General features: G+C 40.9%; 2 protein-coding genes across 3 annotated transcripts; both read right to left on the bottom strand.

The window, feature by feature from the left end:
- Positions 1–14: 14 nt before the first annotated feature.
- Positions 15–18,313, bottom strand: LOC146363789 (dihydropyridine-sensitive L-type skeletal muscle calcium channel subunit alpha-1-like). Of its 2 annotated transcripts, XM_084917614.1 has the most exons (45): positions 17,862–18,312; positions 16,427–16,532; positions 14,356–14,495; positions 14,097–14,230; positions 13,782–13,934; positions 13,500–13,705; positions 13,310–13,413; positions 13,079–13,224; positions 12,914–12,995; positions 12,679–12,839; positions 12,360–12,585; positions 12,058–12,265; positions 11,567–11,687; positions 11,339–11,453; positions 11,166–11,253; positions 10,969–11,038; positions 10,540–10,672; positions 10,305–10,434; positions 10,158–10,217; positions 9,846–9,952; positions 9,633–9,720; positions 8,687–8,794; positions 8,523–8,575; positions 8,293–8,439; positions 7,905–8,106; positions 7,645–7,803; positions 6,554–6,664; positions 6,384–6,467; positions 5,742–5,786; positions 5,224–5,250; positions 5,005–5,130; positions 4,838–4,903; positions 4,640–4,731; positions 4,400–4,559; positions 4,143–4,270; positions 3,947–4,043; positions 3,763–3,865; positions 3,565–3,666; positions 3,336–3,469; positions 3,060–3,185; positions 2,592–2,803; positions 2,448–2,512; positions 2,178–2,224; positions 2,025–2,099; positions 15–1,799 (listed from the first exon to the last, which is right to left on the bottom strand). In XM_084917614.1, the coding sequence occupies exons 1-45, from the start codon at positions 18,044–18,046 to the stop codon at positions 1,488–1,490; spliced, it is 5,544 nt and encodes a 1,847-aa protein (XP_084773740.1). In that variant the 5' UTR covers positions 18,047–18,312; the 3' UTR covers positions 15–1,487. The 2 variants fall into 2 exon arrangements, with proteins under 2 accessions (XP_084773740.1, XP_084773739.1); XM_084917613.1 differs by having other exon boundaries at positions 3,565–3,865; positions 17,862–18,313.
- Positions 18,314–19,187: 874 nt separating this feature from the next.
- On the bottom strand, positions 19,188–23,121 carry tmem9 (transmembrane protein 9). Its single transcript, XM_084918038.1, has 5 exons — positions 22,716–23,121; positions 21,337–21,428; positions 21,092–21,200; positions 20,715–20,846; positions 19,188–20,610 (listed from the first exon to the last, which is right to left on the bottom strand). Exons 1-5 carry the CDS (start codon positions 22,806–22,808, stop codon positions 20,467–20,469), a joined length of 570 nt encoding a protein of 189 aa, XP_084774164.1. The 5' UTR covers positions 22,809–23,121; the 3' UTR covers positions 19,188–20,466.
- Between the last annotated feature and the right edge of the window lie 200 nt (positions 23,122–23,321).

Below are 23,321 nucleotides of genomic sequence, written 5' to 3'. Positions count from 1 at the left end.
CATCGGGCTGTTTTTAAAGTAGCTTTCATATGAATATGTTTGAACCGATCCACAATGTAGCATTTATTTTGCTGCACTAGTTTATATTCCATAAGAGGGAATAGGGCTTTGGTAGGCGAGGCTATTTATAGTCCTTGTTTTCACACAAACGTCTACAGAGGCACCAATGAAAGCGTGCACTTTGCTTCTCAATAAAGCCTGTGTCTGCATTAACTCGTTGCACAAGTATATTTCTCTCATTAGTTTTGATTATTTGAACACTTATCATTTCGTTGTCAGACATCAGTCATTAAATAAAACCTCGAGAAGTACATTTTTTGGATGATTTATTTTTTTTGCCAATGGTGAACATACCAAAGTAAAACCAACCCTTAGTGGCACAGATTTAGAACTTTAGAATTATGATGGGAGGATAACACAAACTACTAGTATCTCCATAATTTTAAACAATAAGTATGCATGACAGCAGGTCAGAGGATAATGTATAAAACAAAACAGTCCTGTCGATACCTGATGTTAAGCACAAACATGAAACAATGCAACAATCCTATCTACACAGTTATGAATAAAACGACAAGTTTCAGTGACATATCAAGCTAAATCAACCATACCCCAGGTATGCTGATAAATCTTTACTAAATTTCTCCCAACACTTATTCATTACAAATTCATGTGTGAAGCGTTAGAGTGACGTAAAAACTGCAGGCACCGCTCAACTGCTTCAGTTTGTGTTTTAAATTCATAAAATATTTATTATAGCTAGATCAGTAGGTAATAATTCCATTAGATTGACCTCAGTTTCCTTTCATGGTTCATATAACAACATTTGTGAGCAAAAGAAATCTCGTTCGAGACTAACAGATTACAACACAGTGAAATCCTAATAGATCAGAGGACACTGCTTCACAACCTTCATCTTGCACTGTTAGCACCAGAGCCCCTTTAAGATGCTTCAATATTTTGGGGCCTGAATGCAAAGAAACCACTGGTTCCCCCTAGTGGAGTCCTGTGCCATTGTCTTGTTTGAACTGCATCACAGTAAAGATGCAGTAAAGTTACCTTCTGTATGAATTCACTGAGTGACATTTTCACCACAGGTCACTTTCCGACTTTCCTTATTCCTCATTAGTAAGACACTCGGCTCACTGACGTGGCTGTCCCAAAGGCTATGGAATGGATAACCTCAACAAACACTACAAAGAAAGAAGTGCATCAATCCATTTACTCTGAGACAAGTACAGTGTTTTTATTAATTTGTCAAATCTGAAGTATTAGATGTTTCATTATTAGATATATTGTTACTTCTCAGTTAATGTTTCAACCAAAACATGAAACCTCCCAACTGTCTGTAGGCATTGAGCCATCCTGACTGTTACAGATTTTCAAAGAAGCAACAAGCTTGGTAAAGTGATGTGAGTTGGAGTCACACGCTAGTGTTCAAAATACAAAACTGTCATGATAACCATGTAAAATCCAGGTGACAGTCCCTACACTCCGGAGTCGGTTTCAGACGGTCCCTGTGCGGAGGGAACTGTGGGAATTGGACGTTTCTTTCTCCTCACAGCTGGATCTGGCCGGCCTGTTACCACTGTTGCCGCCGCTGGGGCAGGAGAAGGGACAGGGATGGGACGCCTCTTTTTAACGGGGGTCATGCTGCTGGAGCGTTCTTTGAGGATGCCCTGAGCCACACCCTCCATGTCAGATACTGAGATGTGCATGGCTTCAGCCATCTCTTTCTTTGTTAATGAGACGAAGCCCGGGTCCCTGGCCAGGGAGACCAGTCCACCCTTCTCTAGAGCCTAAAGAAACAACAACGTTCAGGTTTGTGCCCGCGTACAGTATTACGTGTATTAATAACCATTGTGTTATGTTAAATTATACAATACTTTCAGTTATTGTACAGGTTAATTCAGTCCAGAACTAGCTTTAACTTAACCCATCTCTGACAAACCTGACAGCAGATGTTAGACGTGGCAATTAATTAGAGTAGAAAAGAAGACCTGATCAGCCACTTTGACACCTACCTCTTGGACGAGGTGGTCGGCTGCAGTGTGTGAACTCTGACTCTGACTGTCACCATAGTTAGGGTCATAAGGGAACTGCATAGAGAAGGTAAGTATTCATATATCGCCTGCATAATCTGTTGTTGGATGAGTCAACCTTCAATAAAATATTACCTGTGTTCTGCCTGTTCTCACTGTGAAGTTCCAGGCATGTCTGCTGGCTAAAAGAGGTAAAATAAATACATTAATGAATATATAAATAAGCAATTACGAAGCATTCCTATGGCTCATGTCTCAGTTTATTAATTTGGAATTATTATCCGTCCAGAATTTTCCATGGCCACATTAAAAAGTCTTATCAAAGACCTTCATCTTTGATTGGACTTCTTCTGTGGTTTCGATTTAACATATGCAGCATATCATCTCTTGTTGCTTGTGCCATACCTGCCTCCTCATCCTCACAAGGATTGTAAAACTCATCCGGAGTCCCTTCTCTTTCAAATGAAAATCTGAGAGGGAACAAAAATGATCACTCATAACGGCACTGGTACGTCATCATACTGATGAGGAGAGCACTTTGGTACTCACTCTGCAAAGGCGTTGTTGTTAGTGTTGCTCTTTGGTGGAGCTGTGGGGAAAAATTCTGTACCAGACACCAAGGCTGAGGCTGAGCTTGGTGGGGACTCGGGCTGGCTTTCAGTGAAACTGAGTGGCCGCATGTTGGTCACCTGTTGGGACTGAGTGTTAGCCGGCTCAGTGGAGAACGACTCTACCTGGTTACCAAACAGGTGGTGTGAACGCTGCAAATACAAAGCAAGATACATATTAATAATGAAATAGTACGCAACAACGTAAAGGCAGGTTTAACGAAATGTTGATGTCATCTGACTGCTTTTCAAGTTTTCGGAAAGGTTTCTAATGGATGAAAAGCCAAAAACAAAGTCTCCATCCACTAAAGATTTTTTTTATTAATAAAACAAATAAAGGAGGCCATAACAAAGGTGCTGCAGAATGGGAATACGAATGCACCGTATCGTTGCCGACGTTGTTTTGCACCTGATAAATGGCCTCTTCTCCTGCCTCCTCCATGGCTCTTTCCATCTCTTCTTCATTCTGCAGGTCTCCTGAAATGGCTCTGTGCATTTCTGGAGCTGCTTCTTCCTCTATACTCCTCAACCCCGCCTAGAAAAACATGGAGAATGTGGATAAATGAAGGACAGAGGAACATATCACCGTGAGATAAAGCTGAGTACTGCTGATTTACAGTATAGAGTACATTTACTTGCACTGTAAACTGAACTGCAAAAACGGAAAAGGAAAACCCCAGCTCACCTGGATCTCTGGACCTGAGGCACTCTTCTTAGTTGGACGGTAGCCGTAATACTCCTCTTGACGTTTGATGAACTTGCGCAAATGGTCTTGCAAAAGGAAGGTGGCGTAGAATTTCCCCACAGTCACCTCATCATCTATAACCAGACATAACATAATCACAGTGCGCTCTGTGTTCAGAGACGCTGGATTATTTTGTAAATGAGAAACATGACATATACTACTGCCTCACCTCCAATAGGAGGAATGACCTGGTCTAACAGTTTCATGCTGGTGCGCTTCCAGATCTGCTTTATAATGGCTCTCAGCTCCTCATTGGCCTGCTCAAAGTTACCTGTTAGGAACGATTCAACATAATGGAGCGTTGTTACAGTAGTAGCAGATGAGGCTGAAGGAAACATGTATGTTGCATAAAACATGTATATCGTACCTTCTGTTTTAATTTTGAGTGCAGTCCTGACCAGAGCGAAAAGGGTGGCATTGAAGGTGACCGTGCCATCACTGTTGAGAGGCATGTTCATACCGACCAAGCGCTACAAAAAGCAGGAAAACTTTAATATGGGCTCCTGCATACTTGCAAGCACCACACAGTGCTACTTTATGCCTTTCTGTACCTTGCATGCAGCCCGGTGAGGACAGAATTTGCCAAAGCCCAGAGGAGGCTGAATACTTCGCAGCAGCGTCACCACATCCAGATGTTTGATTCTCCCCCTGTTAGATCAGAGGAACATCGCGAGTAATACCCAATTAAACAGCATCCCAAGGTTTATTTGAAAAGAAATGAGTTAAGAAATGAGATTTCACACTCACGTAGCTTCGGGATCATATTCAGCCCAGATCTTTTTAAACTCATCCAGATGGTGTGGACCAAGCAGAGACCAATCACGGGTCAGATAGTCAAAATTGTCCATAATAACAGCTACGAACAAGTTGAGGATCTAGAATAGGCAATAAAAGACAGGTGGTTAAATGCACAATGGTTTGAGCATTTCTATATTGTTTGTTTCATATATCATCCCTATAATATGACTATATATAATAGATAAAGAAAAATGTTGAATTCTCACCAAGAAGGCACAGAGACAGTAGAAGCTGAGGAAGTAAAAGACAGCAAAATTGGACCCACAGGTGTACTCTTCTCCTGGCAGGAAGTCAGACTTGGGGTCACACTTTTTTCCATACATTGACGCCATCATGACCTCTTGCCAACCCTCTCCAGTAGCACATCTGGATATGTAAACATAAACCAAACAATGAAATGATGTTTTGTGTTCAAAACACAATTGAAGTCCAGAACCTGGTCTCACCGGAATAACATCAGAACAGCCTGAGGGAATGTCTGGAAGTTATTGTTGCGGTTGACTTGAGTACCATCCACTAATGCTATCTTTCCAAAGATCTAAAGGTTGAAACAATGCCATTTAAAATTCAGCGTCACTCATCAATAACAAAAAATAGCAAAGTGTAACCAGTGACATTTTTTTTTTGCAGTTTGAATTCTGTACCTGCATCCCAACGACAGAGTAGATAAAGAAGAGCATCACGATGAGCAGAGCTACATGAGGCAGAGCCTGTAGGCAGAAAACAATGACATTATTAAAAAGTCATCACTGGGAAGCGCAATGGAAATTTGAAATAAAAAAGTCACGACGACAACAATTTCAATGATGACCTGGAAAGATTTGATGAAGGTCCACAGCAGGTTACGGATGCCCTCCGAACGGTTCAGCAGTTTGACCAGACGCATAACACGGAAGAGTCGGAAGAAAGTGATGGAAACAGAGGCATTTTCAGAGGCCTTTGGACACAAAGAAGCAATTTCATGAAATGAAACCTCAAGTAAAAAACAAAAACATGACTGGTTTTAAATGTCTGAAGATTTCAGGCTTACCGCAATTACTTGCATTGGATTCGTCTCCTGAACAAAGCAGACGAAGAAGTGAGAGGTTGCAGCGGTATGTGTTCCATTTAATATAATGTTAAATATTATTCAAATATGACTTCAAAATAGGGTTAATATTAGAGTCATTTTCCACTTTTGATGAGTTACAAATCTTTCAGATCAAAGCCGCTTGTAACTCATGCAAAATAGACAAGCTACACACGCTTTATTTTGGACATATTAACTTTGTTTTTGCAGTCAAGCAATGATTAATACTTCCTACCAATATAGTACATAATCTTGAGACATAGCCGTGTTTATAAAAAACAGTATGAGCCATACTGCAACATAATATTGCCACGCCCTTGAGATTTGTTTTATATTCGCTATGTAGGATGACGCAGACAGTGTAAACAGAAAGGTTTTACCAGAAGGTTAAGCAACACACGGTCTGTAACATTAGTGCGATACTTTAGTGGCGTGCTCACACAGCAGAGCACATGCAGCAGTGGAGATCAGATATTTACACAGCCATGGAGACAGTACAGTCCTCCACTATCGGCCAGGGCACTCTGTAGAGGATAGACAGATGAGTAGTGAGGTGCATGGGTGGCAGAGGGATTGATGGGGAGGAACAGGTGAAATATGGGCTTTGATTCAACAAAAGTGAAACTGCTGCAAGCTTGTGCTCGTGGATGGAAAAAGTATGGCATTGCAGTGCAACCATGACTGAAAAATAAAAACTGTGATCACCAAGAGGAAACACTAAGCAGCACGAGTAGCATTACCACCTAAAATAAAACTGAATTCTTATTTGATATTGTGCTCTTTTTAAGTGCTCGCACAAGACGTCAGATGGTGGTTTTTGTGATGGAAATGCATCCCAGGCTGCACAAGGCACCGAGGACGGGGAGATGGATGGGATAAGGTGGGAAAGGACGACAACAGTACTGACCATGTCCTGTGAACTAGTTCTCCTGGTGCCAATCAGCTGTTGGGCCACAATTATATGCTTCTGGGTAAGATTACTAAATAAATACATGTGGTCATTCTAAATCATATTGCACTAAAAATGTCTTAATATAGCAAACAAAGCAGTTTCACTTCATAATGGTGTTCTTTAATAATGATATAAAATATGCATGTACGTAAATCTTATATGTACTCACATCAACTTCACTCAGGATGACGTCAACAACGCTACCAATAACAATAATGAAGTCAAACACATTCCACGGGTCTCCAAAGTAACCCTGCACAGACAGGTGAAGCATACTGACACATTAGGCAGTGGGAGTGGGTGGATAAGAATCCAGACAATAATCGTCAGAGCGTTTACCCGTGCTTTGAAGGCCATGAGCTTAAGAATCATCTCCACAGTGAAGAGCACCGTGAAGATTAAGTTGAGAATGTCTGACAGCTTTGTGACGTGGTCCGACTGATTACAGTGCTGTTTTAAAGAGGGAAGAAAATAAATATATTTAAATATTTTAGCACTAACCAAATACAAATCCACATTCATCAGTCCTATTACTAAACAGTCAACTATTTAGTAATAGGACTGATGCTTAAACTACTCAAATAAGATTACATTTACAACACATAAATCAGGCCCACACTGACATTTTTATAATTAGGTCTGCGCTACACATCCCATTCTCTGCTGCTTTACAAACCTTTTTTTTTTAATATATATTAACAAGCACCTCACATGCACATCATGGTGGGATGAATTGTCAAAGAATTATAGGGAATGCTCACGTAAACAACCCTCATGGTTTGGGAAGAGTACACAAAATACTGTTACTTGGTCACCAGACAAACTATTAAAAATAGTCTGGAACCTCTCAGTTCATATTGAATTTCCGAGGGCCATAATTAACAACAGACTCCATCATAAATAATGGACACAGCCACTGACGAGCTCCTGTGTTTGCCAGGGGAAAATATTTTTTTCTCTAATGCACGCTATCAAAGTAGCTATGTTTAACCTAAAAGGAAACTGAGGTGGGTATCCTGCAGAGGTGTCTGTGCACAAGCTGTGCACTGCAGTGTACATGTTGTTGGTGCAATTATCTATGAATAATCAGTAAAGATTCATGCATGATGACATGACCTCAATGTTAATTTTATGTTTGGGACTTTTAGTTTATTCAGAGTCTGTGGGTATCATTAGGTGCAGAAGCCTCTTTGTTAGGCATAGTTATTTAGAGCATAAAACATGTGACATAATAAAGGGTGACAGAAGCACAAACAGCCCCCCCGCCCATCTGCTCAGAAAAATGTCTGTCAGTGTCATCAGCTCCTGCAAGGAGCCAGAGATGTTCTGCTAAAGCATATAAATGGTCCTAGACTGAAGATACTCAGTAATGACATTTAGTATTTTCTATGAGGACCATTAATATATATTAGGCAACAAAATGTACATACCTGCATCCCAAGACACAAAGTGTTCAGCATAATCAGAAAGAACATGAGGTACTCAAAGTAGCAGGAGGTGACAATGTACCAGACCCTGTACTGGTACGGGTTTTTGGGTATGTAGCACTTCAGAGGACGAGCCTTCAGAGCGTACTGCACGCACTGGCGCTGAAGAGACAACGAACAGACAACAGACAGAGTTGCAACATGTTTTTATTTTGAATAATTAGACTACCAGTAGTACTGTCCTTGGCATCATCTCAGTGTACCTGGTTCTTGTCCAGCTCACAGTTCTTATACTCCTGCTCACCCTGCTGCTGGAAGGTGACTATGACAAAGCCCACAAAGATGTTCATCATGAAGAAGGCTATGATGATGATGTAGATAATGAAGAAGATGGACACGTCGACACGGTTGTTGAAGACTGGACCCATGTCTTCTTCAGCTGAATCTATGGCTTTGTATAAGAGTCTGCAAACAAATGCAGATGAAAAATGAATAAATCAGTGAACTGAGATATGGTCAAATCAATGACTTACAGTATTTCCAGTCAATGGAAATACTCGTTTGTCACTTTCCACCTAACTCCTCACTCAGCCAAATACATAAGCTTATCACAAATGCAGCTGATCAAACCAGAACAGATTGTGTGCTTACTTTGGCCAGCCCTCGAATGTGGAAACGGTGAACAGAGCCAGAATTCCATTGAGCACGTTGTCAAAGTTAAAGTCATTGTTAAGCCATTCTCTCTTAGCCACTACTGTGTCTTGCAGGGAATTCTCCATATGCTTCAAGTAGAATCCTCTGAGAGCAGACACAAGGAACATTAGTTCAAATAGACGATGGTGGAATGAAATCTGCGATGTGATGAATGTTGGTTTCCTTACTGGCATTCCTCCTCAGTCACTTTGGACACATCTGTGCAGCTGTAGAATTTACCCTGAAAGGAAGTGACACAATTCAGCAGTTATATTTACTAAAGAGCAGTTTTGACTTATCACCTCTATGGTATCTTAGGCCACCCAGCTTTAGTTCAGAATTTAAAAATTACCTTAAAGAGTTGGACTCCTATGCAGGCAAACATGAAATTCAGCAGCAGGGTGACCAGGACGATGTTACCAATTGTTTTGATGGCCACAAATACGCACTGGACCACATGCTGTCATATAAGACAAACAAAATCCAATAAACACTGAGGAGAACTCTAGACATACAAGTGAAAGACATGATGTTAATTGATCACTTAAAATCCATATCTATCTGAAAATATCCGGTCATTTTCTTTTACTTTACCCTTATATTCTCTTACATTTATTGATTCCCTTTAGAGAAAATCACTAGTTACTTTGCAGGTGAAGGTTGGACCACTAGACGAAACTACCTAACTCACACCTGGGGAAAATATGACCCCAAAGCCAGCAAACTGTCTTAATAGGGCCTACAAAGAAAAGGAAAATTATCTCCCCAAACCCAATGGGAGGTGGCCTTATACAATGAAATGAAGGGGACTGAATGGAGTGGGTCTTAACTCAATTTCAATGCACTCAATTTTGCACTGTGTTTTTTCAGATACCAATGCAGCGTTGCATTTAAACCATTGGTGAGGTGAATTTAGTTGGAAAGTTATAGCATTTGGGTGGATTTTTCTTTTATGTTAGCAATGTTTTCATTGTAACCTGCACTGTGTTCTGCTTAACTTATCTAGCTCTTGTTTGGGATTTTCCCCTGCTACTTATGATTAGTTAATGAAGTATGAAAAATCAAAATGTATTGTCCCCATATGAGTACTGAGAGTCTCAGAAGGATAAGTCAATGTGGCTCACTTAAAAAAATGCTGCCAACCCCTGACCTTTTTACAATTGTAGTTGCTAAACTTAATACGGCAGTTTTATGGGTATGGGCAACTTTCCACTTATTTGACTTTTCCTTTTAAAGAGTCTCTCTGAGCACTCTCACTCAGGCTCACAGCTCTCAAGCAAACTGTGCGTGTGTTTTACCTTTAATCCTTTGGCTCTGTTGATAGCTCTGAGAGGCCTCAGCACCCTCAGCACCCTGAGAATCTTCACGACGGAGATGGCACTGGATCTGTGCACAACAAGAACACATGGCAGAAAGCAGCCTTTAAATTCATATCTAAGAAACTAGTATAATTTAAGCAAAAAATAACAATGGTGATCTTTTCATTTAACTTGAGCATCATGAAAACTCACTCCATTCCCATAGACAGAAGAGACACTCCGACCACAATCAGATCCAGAATATTGAAAGAGTTACGACAGAACGAGCCTTTGTGCATGAACGCTCCATACACCGTCATCTGTCAGTGAAATAAACAGAGAACAGTTGAACAGAGACTCTTTTTTTAAGTGGTTGACCTTCAGTACAACAAGAAAACTCCTCTAAACTTCAGTCTCAGAAAAATTATAACAAACTAGCTGGTTAATCAATAATGTAATATGGCATGACATTAGAGCTGGATCCATCAATAATGCTCTTTACTACTGTTACACTGTTAAATCTACCTTCAGTACAATCTCAATGGTGAACACAGATGTGAAGACAATATCAGCATAGGCCAAGATCTGAAAGAAGCACACAGAAAAAACAGTCACATTTTGCCTTCATCCAACAGAAATTGTTCAGTTGGATCATCTACACCTGGCTTTTACCTGGTTTCTGGGGGACTTGGGATCAATGGGGTCCTCAGCTGCTAATGAGATGGAGGAGAGCAGGATGAAGAGGAGGATTAAGTTGGTGAAGGACGAAGCATTGATGATCTTGTAGCATAATTTACGGAACCTAGATTGTAAAAACACACAGGCACAGGTAAATGTTTGCAACATTTATTATGATATGATATCGTTTTCAGGTTGGTGTTGAGCTGGATGATGGTCTGTTTCCTACTTGTTCTGAGGGCCAAAAATGAAAAAGGAGCTAGCTTCAGGTAACGGAACTGCTTCTTCCTTCAGCTGCAGATCCGCCATTGGTCGGGGCCGGGGGCTGATAGGGATTTCAGGCTCTTCCTCCTCATCATCACCTACAATAGATAGAAAAGGCTCAGATTACTGGAGGTATTCAAATGAAAGCCTGAAGCAAAGACCCGTAATGATGCTGTAGGCTTCATATGGTAGTCACCAGAGGAGTGTGCTATAAACACAACACGGGGAATTAGTCTAACTGTGATGACAGGTTACTATACTTATACTGTAACACAGCCAAGACAGCAGCCTTGATAAACAGCTGGTGCAAGGATTACAAATTCTTGCAGTTAGTGACCTCCTTCTGCTACAATTACACCGCTGGGAAAGGTTCAAAATTATTTTCTTGTATTACCTGGGAAATCAGCAGGTGGAAATGGATCTTTCACTTCATTGACATTAGACTCAAATTCATCAATTTTGAGCTAAAAAAAAAAAAAAAAAAGAAAGAAAAGAAAAACAAGGATGTTAATTTCTTCTAGATACTCATGCTGCCAAATTACATACATTTCAAGAGTAACGAAGTGACATGAAGCCAGAAACAACAGTAACCTTGGCTGTGGTGGGCATGCCTTCTATCTTGGCCCTCTGCTTAGTTATCTTCTCTCTCTCCTCATCAGTCTTCTCAGGCATTTTCGCCCTGTACGGCAAGAAGGAAAATAATTAGATCGAGCAGATTATCTCAGCTGGCTTAAACCTTTGGTTTTTCTTTTTTTCCCTTTCACCTTAGTAGCTTCTTCCTCAACTTCTCCTCTGCCTTTTCTTTCTGAGCTGAAGTCAAACTCTCAGCCTCTGCGAGGTTGTCGACGGCGATAGCGAGGAAGACGTTGAGGAGGATATCTGTTTGCAAAGAGCTCAGGAAAAGAAATGAACCATGAATGTTAACATTATCTCCATGCATAGTTTAAAAAAACAAAAAACAAAATAATAGTGTGAGCGTATGAGAAGGATACAGTTTCCACAGACAAAGAGAATAATGAAGTAGATGGAGACCAGGATGCCAGGAATGACAGGCCCTCCATAGGCCATGATTCCATTGTACATGATGGATGTCCAGTCCTCTCCTGTGAGGATCTGAGAAACGGTTAAGAGTTTAAAAAGCAGAAAAATGATGAATTATTGTTATGCATGAATGGATAGGACTGGAAATTAAATGTGAAATGAGCTTCATTTAAACTACTGATTGCAAAAATCTGTTTTAACAACTCAAATCAGTCATTACATCCGAGGCATATAGGGAATGATATGTGGTGATTCCAAATATCACATTACTTTGGATCTTTGACCTCTTCTTCAATGTCAGATAAAGTCAAACTATCATAAAATGCCTTTTATCTTTAAAATTATCCTTGAAATTGTACTGCCTCTGAGGTTTGAGCTTTCTGAGTGCTTCTTGTATTTAAAAGTTTAAAGAAGAACCTACGAAACGAGTGCCTGGTCTCACCTGAAACACACTGATCAAGGCCTGAGGGAAGTTGTCAAAGTTGCTGCGCCTGGCTCTGTGGTCAGAGAAGTTAAACTTCCCTCCAAAAACCTGCATGCCCAGGAGTGAGAAAATGACAATGAAGAGGAAAAGAAGAAGAAGGAGCGAGGCAATGGAGCGAATGGAGTTAAGGAGAGAGGCCACAAGATTACTGAGTGACTTCCAGTACCTGAAACACAAACGAGAGGTGGTAAATGGCAACGGGTTACGCTATAATAGCTTATACTGATATTACGGGGATATTTTACGCGATCTCGGCTTACTTTGTGACTTTGAGGATCCTCAGCAGGCGGATACACCTGAGTACAGAGAAACCCAGGGGAGCCACAGCACCTGCAGACAGCATGATCATCTCCAGGATACCACATAGTACCACAAAGAAGTCAAAACGGTTAAATAGAGACATGAAATATGCCCTGGGTCCCAGAGCATACATCTTCACAAACATCTCAATGACAAACAGCACCAGCAGCACCCGGCTAGCCACATCTGTTGAGATGATGGAAGAGATGGACAAATGAATAAGTAAATGGAATATACGCAAAACTATTGTTTATTAAAATATACATGTAAATTATCAACCTTGAAAGGAAGTCAGGCTTTCAGGCTGGTGGTGGTACTCTGTGGCTATGGTCAGAGTGTTGAGGCAGACCAGGAACATCACCACCCAATAAAACGCCCTGGTTTTCACGTACACCAGGCACTTCATCCTGAAGAAACGGTTCCAACGCCGAGCCAGGCGGCTAAGCACAAAAACAACTCTAACTTACTGTTTCATATTGAATGCCAGCAGAAATTTTCACAGTGGGAAACTCACTAGTAATAGATTATTCGACTCTTGCCCTCCAGGTCATACAGACTGTCTGTGTCTGAATCTCCACTGGTCAAAGGCAGGAGTCCTGATAAGAAAAAAGCAGCTATAATCCGAGATTTTCTTCGTTGACAAATGTTCGGAGGTTTTGTTTTTTTTTCTAGAGCGCACCTTTTCCTTCTCTATCAGCATCCAGGACTTCAGCGTGAGTGATCCACTCCATGTAGCCGTGGAGGTCTTCATCCAGTTGCTGACGCTCTCGTAACTTCTGGAACTCTCCACGTGACCTGGCCTTTTCTCGCTCTTTGGTAAACTCTCTGTGTGGAACAGCAAACACACGTTATTCTATTATTTCTCTGTTTACGTGAAAATGTTAGATTTACGGAAGGAGGATAATCTTACCCACTGAGCACACCCAGAACCAGATTGAGCACGAAAAATGAGCCCAGCAGAATTAGAGGAACAAAATAGAGCCAGGGCCATTCATTCCCTATGGCATCATTCACCTAAAATCCAGGGTGTCAGTCAAAATCAGTGATTTTATTTGGCTGCAAACTGCACACTGAATTTGAGACAATATTCAGCCACTGACCCAGTAGAGCACTTTGGTCCAGCTTTCCATGGTGATACACTGGTATACTGTCAGCATGGCAAAGCCAATGTTATCAAAGTGGGTGATCCCGTTGTTGGGACCTTCCCAGTCGGGCCGACATTCCGTGCCATTGATGATGCAGCGGCGTCCATTACCAGCCTGAGCACAGGGGGCAGGCAGTTCACCCTCTGCTGTGGCATAGATATCTGTGGGGCAAGTTTAACAGCTTAATGTAAAGACCCAGGTGCAACTATGTCTCACTCAGTGTTCTTTTAAACATACTTGTGCCTTTGTAATAGCAGGTCTTATGCATTTTGCACTTAAAGAGCTCCAGCCCCATGATGGCATAGATAGTGACCAGTAAGAAGACGAGCAGAGCAATGTGTAGAAGAGGCAGCATCGCTTTAAGGATGGAGTTCATCACCACCTGTAGGCCTGCAAGTGAACAAATAAACCCAGTTTGTTACAGAAGCCATAAGAACTTGGTACTGTTACAGACTCATAATACATGCCCATAATGTTCAGTGTATCAGATGAATTTAAGGTGTATAATCTAGAATCAGCATCTCTCTGTAGCAGGTGTGGATTGGTTCTTACTGGGGACTCCAGAAACGAGGCGTAGAGGCCGCAGTACTCTGAAAGCTCTCAGTGCTTTCATATCAAAGCCCCCACCCTTCTCCTTTGGCACACCTGACACCATGTTTACGGTATCCATAAATAAGGTAAAGAGACTGCAGGAAAAGATGAGACAGCCGTAAGTGCCATAGCCGGTACATTGTTTATGTATATCAAATTTTAATATATATTACATTCTTAACAAATAAGCTGTCTACCTGCAGCTAAGACATCCTCTTACCCCATGAAGACGATGACAAAGTCCAATATGTTCCAGCAGTTTCGTAAATAGGCCCCTTCGTGGAACACAAACCCATACGCTACTATCTTCAAGAAGCACTCCAACGTGAAGATGACCAGGAAGATATACTCCAGACTTTCCTGCAGCAACGGGAACAAAATGAGAACACTTTCAAAAAACTTTCACGCTCACATAATATTCTCTAATAAAGTATTAAATGATTGATTAAATATTTTAAAGAGCAACATGACATGTGAAGGAAGAGCTTGGTTTTGATGCTGTCTGAGCAGCACACAAGTACAGAAAGATGAGTAAAGCCACTGGAGGTCAGCAAAGGCTTAATTCTTTCTCTTCTTGGGCAGACTTGTGAAACATATGCTAGGAAGAACAGCATAAAAAAGATCAGCAAAACTGTTGCTGGCATTGTTGCAGCTCATTATCTTTTGTTTCCAGTTTGTTCATTCTGATGCAGATTAAACATAACCTCCAGAAGGTTGGACAGAGGGACGGCTCATTGCCCGCAGAGTGAATGATGAAACATTTTGACACCATGTAGCAAGTGAGACAAAGATGAAGCAGACTGTTTGCAGGAGACAGATAAAATGTGAGTGGCTGAATGAAAGCATCTTCTGCAAATTGTCCCCATCTCTGTGCTTTTATTATCAGTGTTGACACAGGGCAGGAACACAGAACAGGGATTTTTCCTCAGACTAGACGTGGTTATATATGGATCTGAATATAAATGTTGTAGAACAAAAGGCTCTTAATATGACAGCAGTATGATAAAGTTTCAAGAATCCAGTAGGAATCCAGTCCTACTTCCAGTCCTAATGATCAGAAATAGAGAATTCATTTGAGGTATGTACTGTAACTGACATGCAGTTATTTCCCTAAATCAGCTCAATAATCTCTAGCTGAACCAGCAAACACTGGTCCCCACATACCTAAACACCGACCCTGCATCCATTAACAAGTGTACACACATTTATAGACTTTTACTCAGCGTTACCCCAAGTAAAACGAATTCACCAAGGAAAGCTGCCCTGCTAGGCTACTGCGCATCAACATTACAAGCTATCATATTATTGGAATACGTGGCTGTGGTTACACGAGGCAACATTGGCGGATTCTCCTGTATCACCTGCATCAGTGGAGTGACGGCACGTAGGCTGACCTACTTCTAACAGTAAAAGAGGGGGTTGGTCCATCTCTTCTTACATTTTCACCTCTGAGGAATGGCACCGTAAGAACTAAGGAGGATTTAGGAAGAGGGCCAATGAAGAGATCAGGTGAGATTTGGGTTCCTAATAAAAGTAAAATGGCTATAAATCACAAAGACTGACATGAACTTTAACCCAGAGATATGTGTGGAGTATTATTGACTTAATGTAGGAAAGTAACCGATGGCTGGTGATGGCTGACATTTGTGCTAAATGCCAAACCTCTAAGAAAAAGTGATCTATTTATCATAACATTGGTGTCAATAGGACACATCCAATAAGCACTGGCCAAATGTATGCACGGTGCAAGATCAGATATATCTTTTGCTCACATGCGCACCTTGTTTGTCTTTGGGTTGTATAGTCTGTGACCTGTAATACACTACCAACAGTTTCACAGCTTTAAAACACACACCTATGAAGCTGAAAAATAATATTTTTCTGTACACACATCAGCATCGTCCACCTGCCACCAGCTTTTTTACACTTCAGAACGAGACACTCGATGACTCGTTCCTCTGCAGACACAGATGGCGCTCCAAATAAAGAACCGAGTTGTTTCTGGACACATTCAAATGGCGTTTGGCATCCCACAGCTTGTCACTGATTCAAAGCTGTAGTAAATTAATATTACTACACTCACTTGCTGATCAGAGCTGCACAGTCATCTACTAGTGATGGTAAAACTGAGCCTTCATGAACCCAAAAACATGAGATTAATTTAGTGTTTCAATTCTTTTATGTATTATGAATATTATGAAAATGAAATACCGATATAGTCATCATTCACCGCAGTGACTTCTCATACAGTCATGTGACATGCAACAAAAAAAGGCTCAATGTTTATTTACCAAATTTAAGTTGGTGTTGTTGGTGTCTTCTTCAGGCATGGGTAGGAACACAGCCAACGCGACACAGTTTGCAAAAATGGTCAATAAGATGATGATCTCAAAGGTTCTGGAAGGGGATGCTCAGGATCATGACAACAACAAACAGCAGCAAAAATCCCATTTTGCCCCCCCAAATATCCACAAAGGTCTATTGTCTTATGTTTAGTATCTTACGATGTTAATGGGTGAGAGTGGGAGGGTGACTTAAACTTTCACAAGAATAAAAAGGTCAGTTTATTTATCTGACTAAGTTATTTTACGTTTGTGATTCAGTGTAAGGGATCCAGCTCTGCATCAGCTCTGTAGGCACTGACTAGTGCCTTTAAATGCTGCCTGAAACATCATCCCTGAAACAGTCCCCCCGGGCAGCCAGCAAAGTGTTCCACTTTAATGCAATCTTGCCTGCTGTGCTGCTTCATTCTCACCCTTAGGGGGCTCTCTGTGAGAATTCCCCTGCCAGGTCAGCACCATGTCTCAGTGTGATGCCATGGGACAGCTGCAGAGCCCAAGAATATGACCAAACCATTTGAACACAGACTGTTAACCAAGAAAGAAATAAAGAAAAAAGTGGCTCTTTAAATTTTGTGATCCATGTATGAGGACAGTTTTGTTTTTGGCCTTCAGACTTTTAGTAATTTTCTATAATTTGGCTCTGTATACAGCACCTAAGCCCTGTGTTACCAAACCACATACCAATGTGATTAAACTGTGCCGGTGGAATGACTTATGACGTGGTCCAACATACCAGAATGAAATGTCAAATAGAACAGATCTTTACACATCATCACGTTTTAAAATGAGGTCACTGTTAAACTCAAAGTCTGTGTATCTGCGTTTAAACGCTGTGAACAAGAGGTTCCTATCACTGGATTGGTATGATCAACTCATTCCAGTCTGCATCCAGGAATGGACATGAGGCTAAAAGCAGAAAATTCCCTAGAGGGGCCACATTCTATCAAAAGCCTGCTTTGTGCTCTTCCATCTTCTCCTACTTGGACGCTGAAATGACTATTTGGACATTAAAAAAAAAGGAGCGAGTTGAATGAAACTACCTTGCTTTTGTCAGGTGATCTCAGATTAACAGCAGGTGAAACTCCACAGGCTGCAAACTTGACTTTGATTCAGATCAGAAGCATTACAAAAGTCTTAACACTTCAGGGATCATCTCATCACACATTTGAAAGAGACCTGGCTTGAGCATGCTGACCACAGGTGAACAAGGCTATTAATTCCCTGCCCTGCTGTCAGTATTTTTAAAACGGGGCTCCATGCTGCGCTGACTGCATAATGCCTTGATATCCTTGAATTTCAAAGAAATATTTAAACTGAAATCTCTGCTAAAATACACACAGTTGTCTGAGGCGTGTGTGTAATGACTGAAAGATCTAAAGGATACTTCCACTCCACTATGTTGATGCAGGCCTTGCGGAAGGGATTTTTGAGGTTGAGCAGGAAGAGAGATCTCGCGGGTCGAGGGTTTCCTCCAGTGGCCTGTAGTTTCTTAAGCTTCTCCCTCTGCTTCCTCTTCAGCTCCTCTTCATTCATGATGACCGGCTTGGCCGCTTCTGTGTTGGACGCCATCTTGATGCCTTCACCTTAGACACGCTCCAAATTCCTGTGAAAGTTAACGTTTATTGTAAAATCCCAAACTCAGGTCCAGTATGTCTCCCCTTTGTGAAAGCAGATCCTCCTCAGGCTCCCCCTGGCACCCTCTTTCTTCTCCTCCTCCTCGCTCCTTTGTCGATCTCACCCGGGCAGAGCCACAGGCCTCTCTGCCTGGCTGAGGGCCTCTGACAAAATAAGCCCACCACGTCCAGGAAAAATAGCAGGAGCCCAGAGTGACTGGAGGAGCAGTTGGCCTTGGTATAGTTTAAATTTAGATTATGAACCACCAGCAGGCCATGCTTGGGGATGATTATAAGGGTAGAGTGAGGGGGGGGACTGTGTGTCTTTGTGTGATTTTGTTTGTGTATGTGTCTATATATATATATATATATATATATATATATATATATATATATATATATATGTGTGTGTGTGTGTGTGTGTGTTTTACTTTAATGTCAACCTCTTATTTAGGATTCATAAGTAGTACACAGACTTGTAATCATTAAAACAAAAAAACACTATAATGCAGCTTTTCTAAATAATAACTGAAGGCTGGTATTTAAAGGAATAATGAACAATAGGTATCCGTAAGCCCACCCTAACCGCTGTAAGCACCTCACATTGATTGTGTGGTGCATGTAAACAATAAATCAGGGTTTGTGATCTAGCTAACAAGAAAACTGCAAAACTTCATCAGAATAATATTCAACTGAATGATGGACTCAATACTCGGTAACATTCACTGTGACCAAATTATTTAGTGTAATGTTCATAACCAAACAATTTAAATGAAAGTCAACCAGCCCACCAATCACCAACCCTTAAAACAGTCGGTAGAAGCAGTGCTGTTTTAAAACGTGTAATTCCCAAACCAGGACTTTTCTAGTTACACATTTCAAAACACCTTTTCAAACTGGCAACATGATCTTAAACATGCCACAGGTGACTGTTTTCCCAGCAGCTGAAAACCACTCAACATGTGAGCAATCTTCAAGCCCCACAGACCAGCGCAAGAACGCGCACTTACTGTGTACTTTGTCGCCCTCTGGCGCCATTAACAGGAACAGCAAATCTGAAAGGACAAAAGTAACTGAAGGACAAAGAAATTCCAAAACCTTTTTTTTGAGGAATTTTCCTTTATTATTTCACATCAAGCTAAACATATGGTTCTATAGCACACTTAGGCCAGAGATGCATATAATACATTGACAGAAGGGATATTAAACAATAATTACAAATCAACTAATCAAAAATCAATTAAAAAGATAAATTAGAAACCAATAAACTTCAGTAGATCATACTGTGTATGAGGTACAGTAATGCAAACCAATGTGCCTGTTTTTGCTGTACTAATAATTTCCCAACTGGGAGCTTCAGTAATAGGATGCGAGCAGGAATTCACCGACAGATAATGATGCACACAAGGCCCTGAAGCCACGAAGCATCTGGATTCTGCCACACTGAACCACATTATCATCAGCTTTAGTGGTTTAGGGCATTCTCCTGTGATTTTTCTGAGAGTCCCTTTAAAACTCTGATAAATGCCTCCTTTTCTGTTTCTCTCTTTGCATGAAAAGAGTGTTACGTCAAATTGTGCTGCAGAAAAAACAACAACAAAAAAACCCAAACAAAAACCCCACACATGGCTGTGGTGCTGGGTTCAGTCAGAAAATGTAAAAATAAAATTAATACAAATGCAAGCACTAGTTAACAATGGGTGAAATTTCTTAGTTGACCTTTCTGTCTGTTATTTTTAGAAAGCTGTAAAGTTGGGAGAAACACGATCTCCCACACAAAGAGAGAAAAGGCACAGAGTGGGGCGCTGCTCAGATGTGAATACACACAGTCCAAAATCAACAATCATACATTAAATTCATCCAGATTTAAATACCAATAAATAATTAGTGCCAAAACAATAGCAACAGCATTGCAACTGTATAGCCAGCGTAGTTCTAATTAACTTAGCTTATTCTGAGATCACATCATAAATTATGCTTGAAGGAAAAACAATTATAAATATTAACACACAATAAGCTGAAATGCTTTTGACAGCCAGTGCAAAATGGGAAAAGTTATTATTTTATTAAGACATTCAAAGCTGCACTGATGTGCAATTTGCTGAAAGGATTTGCTGAGATGACTTTAGGTCATCAGGAGTGCTTCAAGCATCAGTTTTCTTTAAACTGCAGCTTTGCCCATCTCAAGTTTTTACATCTAGTAAATAAACCAAGTTTAAACATTGTCGTGGTAGATGTGTAATGTTTAAATATTAATTCGGCAGATGCGGTGCACAGCAATGACAAAGAGGTTTTGTGATAGTGCCACTGGTGTAATAGCAGACGGCCCAGGAAGGTTACGTACTCTAAACTTGGTGTTAAGGTCAGCCTTAAGGTTTAACTTAACAACTTGTGGCGGTCAAAGACCGTTTTGCGCTGCTCCTGGACCTGCTTTTTCCAGCGCTGCTGTGCTCCCTCAACCCGCTCCAGCACCGTGTTTCCTCTGGCCTGGCTGCTGCTCTCTGCCTGCGGACGCATCTCCTGAACACAAACCAGAGACGGTTTGAAATCAAGAACTTTAAACTCCACAGAAACCAAATAAATACACTGGAGTGTGCTTGGATGCTGTCTTTTTGAATGGTTACCTCAGAGTCTTCCTCATTGTGCAGCGGCTGGGTGTACGGGTCATGCTTGCGGATAAGAGGATCAACCAGTAGCAGGAAGAGCATGTAGAGCAGCAAGGCACCCACGACTGACAGGTAAATGATGATGGTCACCTGCGATATTTAGCAAGAGTAACTCAATGAATCCAACATATAAGCTTTGCAAACTATTCTTACAACTCTTTTCTTTAAAAAAAACAAACAAACAAAAACCCCCAAAACAAACAATAAACTATAAAGGCTTTGCAATATTTTCAACGACTCATCTTATATGACGAACAATCACAATGAACCCGCTTTGCTTGGGAATAAAAGCTGAGGAAGATATGTCGTCATATCCAAGAGAAAGTCAGCTGTACCTTAATTGTGTTGCTGCTTCGTTCTTCATACTTGCACTCACAAAGCAGACAGTAGGCTTCCACATCATGGCCAGGAACAGGCATGGGCTCCACTACATGCAGGCAGTTGCTGTGAAAAACATGAAAACGTTTGTTGTTTCTACTGAGCTAAGAGAAAGAAAACCCCTAAAAACACCAGCGCAGTGACAGAGTAACGCCTTTTCTTTAAAAATCCATGAAAGTCTAAATAAAAATATTTTTCTTACCAATCTTTCTGGGAGAAATTTCTGTTATAGATGTGACCGGTAATGTTTCTGTAGGGCGGGCAGATGCATTTGCAGCGGACATCCTCAAAGCTCTGCAAGAATTAAGGAACTTTTGTGAAAGTGGCCCAAATTCAGCCCATCTTTCCCCTGAGACGTCTCTCTGTTATTAACACAAGCAGTTATACAAACAAACACTCTGACATATAATCCAGTTATTCTAAGTCAAATGGCACAAACACACAGATGAGGAAAAAATTTTGAGATCCTCTATGAAAACTTTATCTTTTGGAGCATTTAAGTGCTGTTTAACAGTGCAAGAAGTTTAAAAACACAGCTTTTCTTTTTGGATGCTTACATAATTTTAATTTGGGCACAGAAACAAAATTATTTCACATTAGCCAAAAACTACCAGAGCCAAAATTATCAGCCTACGATACTATACTTTTGCAGTTTCCAACGAGTCTCACACACACCTCCTGAGTGATCCCAGGACAATTTCTCAAACGCCTCCATATTCGATGGTGTTTTGGAGGCAGCTCTTCACAGGAGTGATGCATGTTTTGGGTGATTATCGTGTTGAAAAATAAAGCATAACCCAGACCCAGTTTTGCTGCTGACTGCTTGATGTTTTCTTTCAAACACTTCACATATCCATCTTTTATGATACCTTCTACCTTAATGAGATTCCCAGTGAGTTGTACACCTTTTCCCTTTTGTCTCACCTGACCAAAGGACTCACTTTCTATGCACACTCATTCTCCAGGTTGACCTTGGCATACTTCAGTCTGCTTTGAAGGCGTCTCTTCTGCAGAACTGGAGTTTGTCTTAGTCTGCAACCTCGCAGTGTATTCCTACTTCTAGTTGATTGTCTTCTTTAAGACCACAATTCCCAACTTGGCTAAGAAATTCACGAGTGTCCTGGCAGTGGTTCAGGGGTATTTAGACACATCTCTCACGAGTTTTCTTTCCAGAGTCTCTGAAATCTTTCAGAGGGCTAATAATATTTACCCTAATAATGTTTTTCTGTGCGCAAATAAAACTGATTTATAGTCTCTAAAGAAAATTCTTATGTTGTTTAGTTAAAAAAAAGCACGTGGGAAAATTCTGACAAAAACTTTAATCAAGATAATCATTATTTAGATAAAATAATGTAAGACTAACATAAACAGGTATTGTTTACGTAGATGTAATTGCATAATTGTGCTGACAATATCGCCCTTGAACTATTATTTTACATGTCGTTATTTAACTATACAATCTTTATATTTCACTGAATAAAACTGAGCACAGTTTACTGAACATCTTCCCATAAACAAAGCGACACTTGATGACATTTAATCCACAAACGCAGATCCTCTGTGTACCAGCGGGTCTTTTACCTTAGCTCGAGCAAAAACGACAACATCCAGCAGAAACACGGTCACCACTGCGGCTGCAGCAAACATCCAGGATCTTCCCCAACCACACGACATTTCCCCAAAGGCAAAACAACTGGCACGACGACTGAAGGATCAGCAGCAAGGCTCTGTCAAAATATAGCAGTTAGCTAGCACTGCAAGGCAGGAGATCCACGACACGAAATGTCGTCAGAACTGAAGAAACAAAGCTCGCAACGCGGTAACTTCCGCTGTGAGAGTGAGGAAAACGTCTGTTTCTGCTTTGCATTCAGGTTGAAAGTGTGCTCTCACTTTGTTTAGAACAAAGATCGCCAAATGAATTTTGTCCTTCCTTATTCCGGACTCGTCACACATGAAGAAAACAATCCGACAGCAAACATGCAGAGACGGCGCCACCTTCTGGACAAAATAAGAAGTACAATAAAAATAAATGCATATTTATCAAACAGGTTACATTATAACCACTTACTGTCCCTCTTTATGCGGGACTGCACAGCATTTTTACCCCCACATACAAACGCACACATATCTTTAGACAGTGTCTCACATTTTGACTGGTTCTGCAGGACATGCGCTTTTCTAAAGTCT

Source organism: Perissodus microlepis, chromosome 20 (assembly GCF_051167445.1).
Source record: "Perissodus microlepis isolate ML-2025 ecotype Zambia chromosome 20, ASM5116744v1, whole genome shotgun sequence".
NCBI classification, from domain to species: domain Eukaryota; kingdom Metazoa; phylum Chordata; class Actinopteri; order Cichliformes; family Cichlidae; genus Perissodus; species Perissodus microlepis.
This window is presented reverse-complemented; position numbering and strand designations above follow the sequence as displayed.